The sequence below is a fragment of the Cynara cardunculus genome (assembly GCF_001531365.2).
Source record: "Cynara cardunculus var. scolymus isolate 2C chromosome LG 2, CcrdV1, whole genome shotgun sequence".
In the NCBI taxonomy this organism is placed as follows: Eukaryota; Viridiplantae; Streptophyta; class Magnoliopsida; order Asterales; family Asteraceae; genus Cynara; species Cynara cardunculus.
Genome location: NC_037529.1, coordinates 46106975 through 46118424, shown reverse-complemented (window position 1 = coordinate 46118424; position 11450 = coordinate 46106975). Strand labels below are relative to the sequence as shown.

Sequence of the window (11450 nt, the reverse complement as noted above, 5' to 3'; positions counted from 1 at the left end):
ATATAAAGTAATAATAATAAAATATATTATATTATTTGATTGAGTTGGACATTTTAAAATGATTAATCATGATTAATTTAAAATAAAGGTTTAATTCATGTAATAAGTTGAAGTAGATAACTTGAAAAACGAAAATATGAAAAGGACACCACGTGTCGGACAAAGCACATATCTTCTAATAATCTAAACCGAACGCCTTCTTGCTCAATCCTTCGATATTTGAGTTGTCTCTTTCTGCCAGCCGCAACGCAACGCAACGCCACGCCTCTGCATTCTCTTTTTCATAATTCTAGGGTTTTTGCTCTTGAGTTTCCAGCCGGCAACTCACTGCCGTTGTCTCTAACAATCGGTCAAACCGTCTATTTCCGGCAATCAAGGTTTTCAATCCATCTTTTTAAGGTAAATTCAAATTAACATTTTCAATTCTAATTATGTTCTCTGAGGAATATACTTGTTGATGTTCTCGATGCCTGTTAACATACATGCATACGCACGCATCACTGTATGTGAACTCCGATATTAGGGTTTTGTTGAGGTTCTCAGTTGTGGGTGGAGAAATATATGATTCGTTGGCTGTGTCAGTTCTGTTTAAAGCTTGTAACCGTTACATTTGTCTCTGCATTTGGTTTTTTATTGAGGTTTTCAACACTTAGACCACAAAATCAAGCGGAAATTGACATATTGATGGGTTTTCAACTTTTCATTTCAGGTTCAGTTTGGTTTGAAGGAGAGGTGATCTCTCATTTCTCTCTTCATCACTTTTGAACCTTGGTTTCTTCTACTAGAGAATATGGCTTCTATGGCTCAGGTCCATTACCCTCATGTTGCCGGAAACTACCATCGTGTCCATCCTGCTTGCCACATTTCTAGCCTCCAATTACGTAACTTTGCAGATAAAAAGATGCCTTTTAGATCCTCCGTAAACATTACGCTTTTTCCTCCAAAATCACAGCCTATTAAACCTAATTTACTAGGTGAGTTACAGCCACTTCTCTGTGGTGGAAATGGTAGTGATGTTACTGGCGGCGGTGGGGGAGGAGGTGATGGTGGTGGCGGTGGTTGGAGTGGAGATGGAAGATCTGATGACGCATCCGCCTCTGATAGTTTTGGGCCGCTTGGGGCATTTCTTAGTGGGTGGAGGTCGAGGGTTGCCGCTGATCCGCAGTTTGTGTTTAAGGTCTTAATGGAGGAAATTGTGGGCGTGAGTGCATGTGTCATTGGAGACATGGCCTCTCGTCCGAATTTTGGGCTCACCGAGCTTGATTTCGTGTTTTCGACACTTGTTGTAGGATCTATTCTGAATTTCACCCTTATGTATCTATTAGCACCCACCATGTCTTCTGCATCAGCAAGCCTGCCTTCCATTTTCGCCAATTCTCCAACAAGCCACATGTTTGAGCCCGGTCCCTATAGCCTAATGAACCGTCTGGGAACATTTGTTTACAAAGGAACCGTTTTTGCAGCCGTTGGTTTAGCGGCCGGATTGGTGGGAACTGCTCTATCAAATGGGTTGATCAAGATGAGGAAGAAGATAGATCCTAATTTTGAGTCACCAAACAAGCCTCCACCCATGTTTTTGAATGCTATCACTTGGGCGGCTCATATGGGTGTGAGCAGTAATCTAAGGTACCAAACTCTGAACGGGATTGAGTTCTTGCTGGCAAAGGGGCTCCCACCCGTTGTCTTCAAGACCTCTGTGATTGGATTGAGATTGGCAAACAATGTTCTTGGAGGGATGACGTTTGTGATATTGGCAAGGATGACAGGATCACAGAACTCTGGTGCGGAAAAGAAGCCAAAGGAGGTAAGTAGTGATCTTGATAAAGAGGATCAGATTCAGCTAAAGTGAAGCTGGTGCATGAGAGGATTCAGTCTAACATAGCAATGAATTTCCCTCCAGCCAGGCAACTACTATCTGGTATGCATCGCATCTTTTTCATAATTATGTATAAAAGTAAAACAAGATTAGTGGTTTCATGAAAGCTGAATGATTTTTACCATCCCCCTTGAGTTGGGGTATCAATCAGCTTAGTTTTTGATGAGGATTTGATGGGTTATATAAGTTGATTTGGAGCAGTATATCTCTGTTTGCATAGTCATTTTATCTGTTAGAGTTGACTAGTAAGAATGGTTGTGGGATTACATTATGAAATCTGCAGTATGTAGAAATATATTAATGCAAACTCTGCAATGTTGTTTTTTAACCTTTTGGGTCATTTTTTGTACAAGTTTTCTGGTCTTATTCAACAAGTTTAACCACTGATGAGAGTGTAGAGAGGTTCCACCACCACTCTGATGAGCCAGGTGTCTGTGTTTTCCGCTGCTGTAACATCCATGGGTGCTCCCCTGTTTGCCGTCACCCACGGCAATGAAACCAAAACCCTTGTATCGAGTCTCTTCAGGGACAATGGGGTTTTTTTTCCCCGACTATTATGGGATTTATTCGAGGTGGTTTGAACACCCACAGTTACCAAAAAAAGAAAAATCAAAATCCTTTCTCAGTTGTGGATTTCCTACACCATCTTCAGCCATTTCAAAAGCAAAAAACACTTGAAACTGAAAACATCTCCCATGTCATTGGTATCCACATCAGTATTTTACGCATAAGTTGAAATTAGTCATGCCCTTACTTTATTTAGCTTAATTGCTTGTTGATTGTTGTAGTCACTTGTGTTTAGGTGATAGGGTTAGTGTTGTCAATACCCAACTTGGGGCATGTCCAAGGTGTCTCAAGTTTAAAATTAAAACAGGATTGAAGCAAGAAGATTAGGATTGGCCTAGCTTTGTTTGTATTTACTGAAATTTTAATTTTGTTTATTTTAAGAGGCAAATTCAGCCTCAGGGCCATTTCTTAGGAGGGTGGAACGGGCTCCTATCGAATATAGGAGTCCAAAATCGAAATGATAACACAAATTCAAACCCAAAACTGTAACCCATAATCAAACCTAAAAATGAAACCCGAAAAAGATTCATACCCAAAATCGAAATCGAAACACAGATTCGAACCTAAAAACGAACCCGAAAAAGATCCAAATCTCAAATCCAAACCCGTAAACAAACCCAAATATCATCGTGGTTTTCTGATCTTGGACCGTGAAGAAATGGGAACGAGATTCAAACCCAGAAACGAGATGATTGGATCGTGAAACCCATTGGTCCCTATGTAGTTGAAGGAGGTGGAGATGCTCAGTTTTACAGATCCATGGAGGTGCTTCATCCCGGTGAAACATATGCTTAGTCTAACATATCCATGGAGATGCTTGGTGCCGGTGATACAGATCCACTGAGATGCTTAATTTTAGATTTTATTTTATAATTTTGATTTTAGTTTTGTTATTTCTTAAAAATTAAAATAAATAAATATATGTAGATGTGTGTATATATTTAAAAAAAAAACGTAAAACAGGATAAAGAAAAAACTAAAGGTATAAAGACTAAAATACCTTTGAATTTAACTGGGTTAACATAATCTTTTGATTCGTTAGATGGAGAGACTCAATAGGTGTGAAATGCATGCTAGAGGTACCATTCTTGTATTTATTTTGATTTTGAGATCACTGTAGATAAAAAAAAATTGTAATCATAAGGACCAAATCCATAATTTACTCAAAAGATTAATAGATAACAAGGACTCGAAATGAATCAACTAATTAAATTAGAAAATAAAATCTAAAAAGAGTTAAAAGGCTATTCTCCTTGTTTAATGCATTCAAATCACTCTTTTGTGTTTGTCATGTTTCATAAACCTTTAATCACAAATCTCCAAAAAAAAAAAAAAAAAATTCAAATATTTTTGTCCATTCCTTGGCTATTAAAATTTCGTATTAAACTTGCTACATTTCACGAGATTAAAGCAATGTCTCATTCATTATTTCTTTTCTTCTTTTATCCCACATTCTTAATGATCCTCATTTGATTTTTTATCTAAAAAATCTTGATAAGCTTCTACTATTGTGTTAGCTCCCTTAGCCCAATCCTATATAGGCATGAGGATAAGGAATTTTTTTTCCTTTTGCCATCCTCTTCTCAGCTCCTTTTTGGTTAGTAGAATTTGAAGGATTCCAAGAGATTAAAAATGATCAATTCCTATGACCAAATCTAATTTATTTGTTTGGTTCAAATATTGAAATGGATGGAAGCGTTTAAAATATTTTAAATTCCACAAATTAATAAATTCATCATCTGTTAGCATAAATGAATGAATTGGATTCCACCCTTTTGCATCCAATTTAATCAACATTGTCTAACCCATGACACACCACGATTATGCTACAATATCACGCCCTCACCCCTAACACCATTACTATCGCCATCACTATCGCTACCCACCCCCAACCTACCCAACCCCCACCAACCAGTAACCACCAAGCCACTATTGACGTCATTGCACCCACCTACCCCCACCACCCGACCACCATGGAACCACTTTTGTGATAGCTACAACCTTGCCACCCACCCCCGCCCACTGATCGACCGACCATCATGCCATTACTGTCGTCACAACTGCCATCCCCCTGTCACCTATTCCACCGACTACTATGCCACTATTTTCGTCGTCATAAATATCACCCCACCTACTGACTACCATGCCACTACTGTCGTCGTCATATCTACAAGCCCCCTGCCACCCACATAGGTAGCATGGAAGGGATTAGGGGTGGCAATTGGGTAGGTGAGGTTGGGCTAGTTGTTATGACGACGACAATAGTGGCATGGTGGTCGGTGAAGTCAAGGTGGGGTGAGCCTACCCACCTCCAATACCACCAAGCCACTACTGTCATCATGACAATTGCCACTCCCACCCACCCCAGCCCACCTCTGACCACCAATATCATCATGCTATTAATATCGTTGTCACAACAGTCACCCCCACTCCCCCCTAAACAAAGCTGGAGATTCCAATTCTTGCAAGAGATTTTATTCCAATTCCTACCAACCAAACATGTTGTCAAATTATTTCAAAGTTAAATTCCTTTATTCCAATTCTATCAAATTTCATTTTTTGAATCAAACGCCCCTTCATATTCTAGTGAGGAGTAGGTATATCTTGACTTTGTATGATACGGGAATAAATATATGTTGGAGTTCGGATGAAAGTAGCCTGGTTCAAGTATGCTACATGCGTATCAATCATCTTGCATTTACTCTCTCGATTACTCTCTTCATATGTGTTCTCTTTTTGTATCAGAATAAAATAGGTTTTTGTTATGAATTAAGAAAACATTCTTACCTTTTGAAAAATCATGAAACATGATGGTCCAACTCATGTATATATATTCATGATTTCAAAACTATCCTTGTTTTTTCATTATGGACTTATGATTACCTAATATTGAGTACATGATCTCAAGTACTCTTCTATTGATAAAAAGCAAAAATAAAATTTGAAATCATAACGGACATAGGTTTTTGATTATTAAATTGATGGCTCCATAAAAGTTTGTTTTAACCCTAAAAGTTTAAAAATAACAATGTAAAACATCAACATGGGTGAAGTATAAACCCAAATTATTTATATTGTTCCATATAAAGTGCTATTCTTAACCATAAGGTTGTGGCATGGAATATTCCATCTATCTAGAGATCGATTTTAGACGTACATAACAATTGTGGTCTCTAAAGTTATTAGGGTTGATATCTTGAAATCCAGACATAGTCTGGGACACCCTTTAAAAAATAGTACTATTTTGAGTAACCAATATAGTGATCCAAAAGATGTCAATCTATATATGGAATCATATATATGTTTATATATATATATATATATATATATATAGAGGAGCGATCAAATGCTCAACAGGACAAAATATGGCTAGGTTATGTGGACCTAGACCTTTTCACCTAGAAGAAGAAATCGTCCCTTGAATCTGTCTTTTGTTTAGGAAAAGAGCAAAAGCCTGATTTTCCAGCTCTGCATGAACCATCTCCTTTTAAAAGATCAAAACTTGAGAATGGCGCCAGATCAAGGAGGCTAAAATTCAAAAATACCTCTTACTCTTCTATCAAAAGTATGCATCAATCAAAACAAGTAGATTTGAAAAGCATACAGAAGGAGGAAATTTTCTGCTTTGGATACCAAGATCAACTCCAAAGGATAGTGAATTCATACTTGAACCAACAAAGACAAGGATGGAAATGTTTCTAAAAAGGATTTTCTAACAACTCTGGATTTCGCAAAAAAAGTGAGACAAGTCTTTGAGCAAGATCTGTTTGAAGCTCTGGATAACTGCTCTGTATCTCAACAAAACAAGCTATAAGAGATCTCCAAAAATTCTTTCAAGTGTAGCTCTTCTATGCAAAAGGATTGAGAAGGCTTCGACATCTATCCATGGGAATCTCAAGATTCAAACCAATTGAAAAATCTCTCTGATGAATAATTTTTCAGCCAAAACTCAGATGAGATTCTTCAATGTTTAAAAATACCACAAGAGCTCAATGAAAACTCCAACATCCCAAGTCCTAAACAAGATTTTCTCGACTCTGACTCTGAGCCAGATGAAGACTTGGATACAGAGCATCTTGAGACCGAGATAGTGGTGCCAGGACAAGAGGTTAATAAACTTCCAAATGGGATCCCTTTTAAATCTGTTCCAATTCCGAGCAGAGGAAAAAGGTTCTCATATGTCGTGATTTCATGGATATATGTGTTTGAAAGCTAAATCTTGTCTTAAATAGCAAAAGTCTAAAACCTCTTACTCAAAACTTCTAGTTCTATCTATCAAAGCCTAAAAAATTCACTCGGGAATCGAAAGGTATGTGGTCGGCTAATGTTAAATCTAAACCCTCTATTTCAAAGGAGCCTCTGAAGGCTAAGGGAATGAAAAGGAATAAGAGAGGGCAACAATAGAAGACCAAGGCTGGTTTTAAAAATTAATCTGAACTAGACAGGAAGTTCACTAGAACGGCTAATGCTAGGAACGATTATAATAAAAAGAATCCTAAGTTTTATGGATCTAATGAATCTTTTTGTCATTAAAAGTGTATTCATAATTGAAAATGTCTAAATTTGTTGCCGCAATTAAAACAACACTTCTCAAGTCCCAACTGCATTATCTTTGGGTCACCCAAAAAGAAGTTTTCTAAAGACCTAGAAGAAGCAGGCTCCCAAGGCTAAACCCGGCAAATCAACTACGACTGGAAAAACAGGTGTTGAGGTAGATCCTTCGTCCAAAAAGAAAACCGAGTCTCCCAAGCCTAACTTTAAAAGACTTATCATAAAATGGGTACCTAAAAATCTTTAAATTTGTTTTACAAAAATAGCATGTGCACATCTGGTACCTTGATTCTAGATGTTTAAGGCACATGACTGCTAACAAAGAGTTGCTTTCCTCTTTCAAAGACAAATATGGAGGAAGTATAACCTTTGGTGACAACAAGAAAGGGCAAATCAAGGGTTATGGGGTTCTCAACGAAGGTAAGGATCTGTCTCTAAAGTTGCTTTTGTTTCTGAGCTCAAGCACAATCTGTTCAGCATAAGTCAACTTTGTGATTTTGGCTACAATATCAACTTCCAAAGGAAGTCTTGTTCATTGCTGTCAGAATCGGGTCAAGAGATGCTCAGAGCCGATCGCAAAGGTAATCTTAATATCATGAACTTCTTACCCAGAGATGGTGAAGCTTGTAAAAAACAATTTGGTTGTAGGACTACCATTGTTAAAGTTCTAAAAATATCATCTTTGTCCTGCATGTGTGATGGGTAAACTCAAACGAGCCTCTCACAAGGCAAAGGCTGATGTCTCCTGTTTCAGACCTTTGCATATGCTTCACGTGGACCTCTGAAAGTACCAAATTGTTCTATCAATCTTCATGATCATTGAGAACACATCAAATGGCAAATCAAGAATATGAATCTTGAGAGAGTAAGTCAAACAGTCAAAGTTTAGTATATTATCTTCAAAGCTCTCTAATTACAATACTAATATCAATTAAGCTCTAACCACTTTCTTACTACTCAAGAATTACAAAGACTAATCCTATTTATAGGACAAAACAAAAACAAAATATAAAGGAGAAACTTCAAGATTGAATACAACACTTAAGCTCAAAAACTCAAACCCAACATTCTCCCCTTTTGGATTCAAGCTTGAAAGAATTGTACATTTTGTAAGCTTTAAGCAACTTTAAGTCTTCAAGACATTCTTCAAACATTCTCCCCCTTGGATGTAGAACTAAAAACATTCTTCAAACATTCTTTCTTTTTCACTTTAATTCCCCCCCTTTGATATAAAATTGAATCAACAACAGACTTCAGATTTAATTCACAAGATATGATCTTTAAAAAACTTCTTCAGATAACTTTCTCTTTGATTAGCTTCAGAAAATTTTAACTTCCCTTGAACATTTTCCCTCTCAAAATGAAACAATCTTTCCTTTAAAAAGAAACATTCTCCCCCAAAAATAGATATAGAATATATCACTTGAAATCTCTTCCAGTAAACTCTTTTTAATATATGATCTTCACATTCACTCCCCCTTGAACAATGTAGCACAATAATCTTCATCAACTGTCACATTCACTCCTTGAAACACTTTGACTAACTCCCAATCTTCAGAAATGACGTAGAAATTTTCATTCATTATTCATTAATCATGATTACTCCCCCTTATGATGAAATGATGAACATTTACATCATACACCAAAAATGAATGAATCTTGAAAGTATGCCGTCAATTCATAAAATGGTAAGCAAATCTTTTCAAATTCGCTTATGTAATCTTTTTAGATTATGAAGATGAAGGAAATAACCAAATTCAACTTATGAACTTGTTTTCAATCTTATAAAAGATTGACCTATGAATATAACAGATATATTCAGTACAACAAATGTACTTCATATATGAGACTTTTTAAGGTTTATCTCACTGAGACTTCCATTCAATCATTAATAGCTTTGAAAAAGCATATCTATGAATGTTATAACAAAACAACAAAAATTTTGTACATTTTGTGTAGTGAGAAAAGATAAAACAACTAATGCTTCGAATTAGGCTCAAAAAGATAAACAATGTGGACTACACAAATTTATCACACTCAATTTGTGATAAAAAAGACTTGAAGGGGGGGGGGGACATATATCCTTCTTTTTCAATATCAATTATCTCCAAATGAGAAACTGATAGATTATGAGCTGTGTGCCCCAAGTGTTGTTGAAAGACTTATCTTTTAAGAGATAAATGAGTAGCTGGTGGGGTTTGACAAGAGTTGGCCTGGGCTTTGCCTTTTTTCAATATTAGTCTCCAAAGAATTGAGAACTAATAAATTTTGTGGTTTGCCTGGATTATAGTAAATAGAATAGGATTCTTTTTAATCTTTTAATTCTGATACAACTGTCATCAATTTTTTTAGCTCACAACAACTACCCCTCTCATTTTCATTTTAAGCTCTGCACACAAACCCATTTTATATTTAAGCTTATTCAGATATGGATGTCCTCTTGGGTAGGGCTGTCGGTTCTGACAGTCTATAGAGGTATTTTAGTTAAGCTCTCAGTCCCTCCTAAAATGACAATGTAAGCTCATTTGATCACAAATGATTGATCAAAAATAATATTGTAATTATGCACAAATGATCAAATAAAAATTGATCAAGAAAAATGTAGCAATTAAGTACAAGAACAAACAAACTGGAATGATGTACAAAACAGTTATTCAAAATAGTTGGGAGAAATGAATGAAGATCCGTAAGAACAAGTTTACAAATTCACACAAATAAAGAATAAAAAATTATGAATCAATCAAATAATTATATTTTAGATAAGCTCAAAAAACAACTTTGAATACAAACGAGTGTATTATCACCGAAAATGAATTTCATTTAATAGACGTGATAATAACAATTTGAAGAATAACTGAAACAAGTATTGGAAATATGAATGAAGAGAAATTACACAAGTAAAATCTCAAAGAAAAACCTGATCAGAAATGATACTCGTTTTGAATCAACTCAAAATCCAAAAACTTTTTCAGTACTCCCCCAAGAAAATAGATTCCATTATTCTCTTTATCAACTCAAAATCCAAACAAATAAAAACTTATTCTCCTGTACTCAGAGTGTGGAAACATTTCAGCTCAGAATTGAAGAACAGGTCCTAAACTGGTGTTCAGAAGCTATATTCAGGCAAATTATACACTCCCCCTGCATTAGTGTATCATATAAATGATATTTTCTCATCAGCACAACATATGACACACTTACAAAACAGATTAAGTAGGTTTTGGTACCCAGACAAACATGGGTCCTACTTTGTTAGTACTAGCCTGAGGGTTGTTGTAATTGTCAAACCATCTGTTCTTATCAGATAAATTCTTTTTAGCTCTTTTAACAGGTAAATCATATAAGCAATAAGAACCATACCAGTCATTATCATTGTTAGGACTGAAATTCAGTATAAAATTGTATTTGTCTTGAAAGTTAATTTTGTCTATAATTGTATTAAAGTCACCGTGTTTGACTTTTCATAGATAGTTTGACTTTGACTATTTGTGTCATGTTTGACCCTATATAAAGGGTAATTCCTTTGTAATTTTAGTAGGAGGTTAATTGTAAATCAGATTACGTAAATAAGAGTTTGACCATTCTTGAAGATTTGACTTTATCTCTCTACTTGTTCTTCATGTTCTTGAACATTTTATGAAGATTGCCATGAATTCTTAAAAGATAACTGAAGATAGATCATAGGGACTCTACAATTAGTATCAGAGCAGATTTGCAGCGAATTTGATTGAAGAAATTGTTAATAGTTGCACGATTTTTCTGGAAATTCATCTTGTGTTCTTCATATTTATATTTTGTTCTTGAATGTTCTTCACATTTTTTCATAAGATTTTACTCAAATCTTTCATTATTGGATATTTGATTGCTAAAATGATGATCATTGTGTAAGTTTTTAAGTCGTGAATCAGTGTTATTCGTACAATTTTATAATTTGATCATTGATTGTAAAGATTTGAAGAGATTTGTTAGTTTTATGAATTTTTGAAGTTCTTCGTGTTCTTATTAAAATTCATCAAAAAGATAGACTTTGATCCATTTTTGTATGAGTTTTTGTAATTTATGTGTTTGTTTGTTGGTTCTGATCTAAGTTTGAATGGTGTTTTGATTGGATCTTGTTTAAATCGTTTGAAGTTTTCCCAGTTTAGAACTTGTCCTTATAACATCTTAAATCGCTTGGCTCTACTTTTCTTGGTGACCGATTTAAGTGGCAAGACTGTTAGGATATATTTACATCGCTCATAGTGTGAGCGATTTAGTGTGTATATCGGTCATTGCTTGAGCAAATTAGTGTGTTCATCGAATGTTGATCCTAGATCTCTCAATAACACTTATAATCTAGTTATGAATAACCAAATTATAATGATTTTATGAAGAAAGTTAAGAAGACTCAAAATTAATATATGAATATTAAAGAACAATTTGAGCTTCAAAGGTTTTACTTTATTGATAATAAAAC

At 35.3% G+C, this 11450-nt stretch overlaps 1 protein-coding gene across 1 annotated transcript; it reads left to right on the top strand.

Moving 5' to 3' along the window:
• The first annotated feature begins 252 nt into the window (after window positions 1–252).
• On the top strand, window positions 253–2079 carry LOC112507057 (protein RETICULATA-RELATED 3, chloroplastic-like). Its single transcript, XM_025111459.1, has 2 exons — window positions 253–399; window positions 710–2079. Exon 2 carries the CDS (start codon window positions 791–793, stop codon window positions 1847–1849), a length of 1059 nt encoding a protein of 352 aa, XP_024967227.1. The 5' UTR covers window positions 253–399; window positions 710–790; the 3' UTR covers window positions 1850–2079.
• The last annotated feature ends 9371 nt before the right edge of the window (window positions 2080–11450 follow it).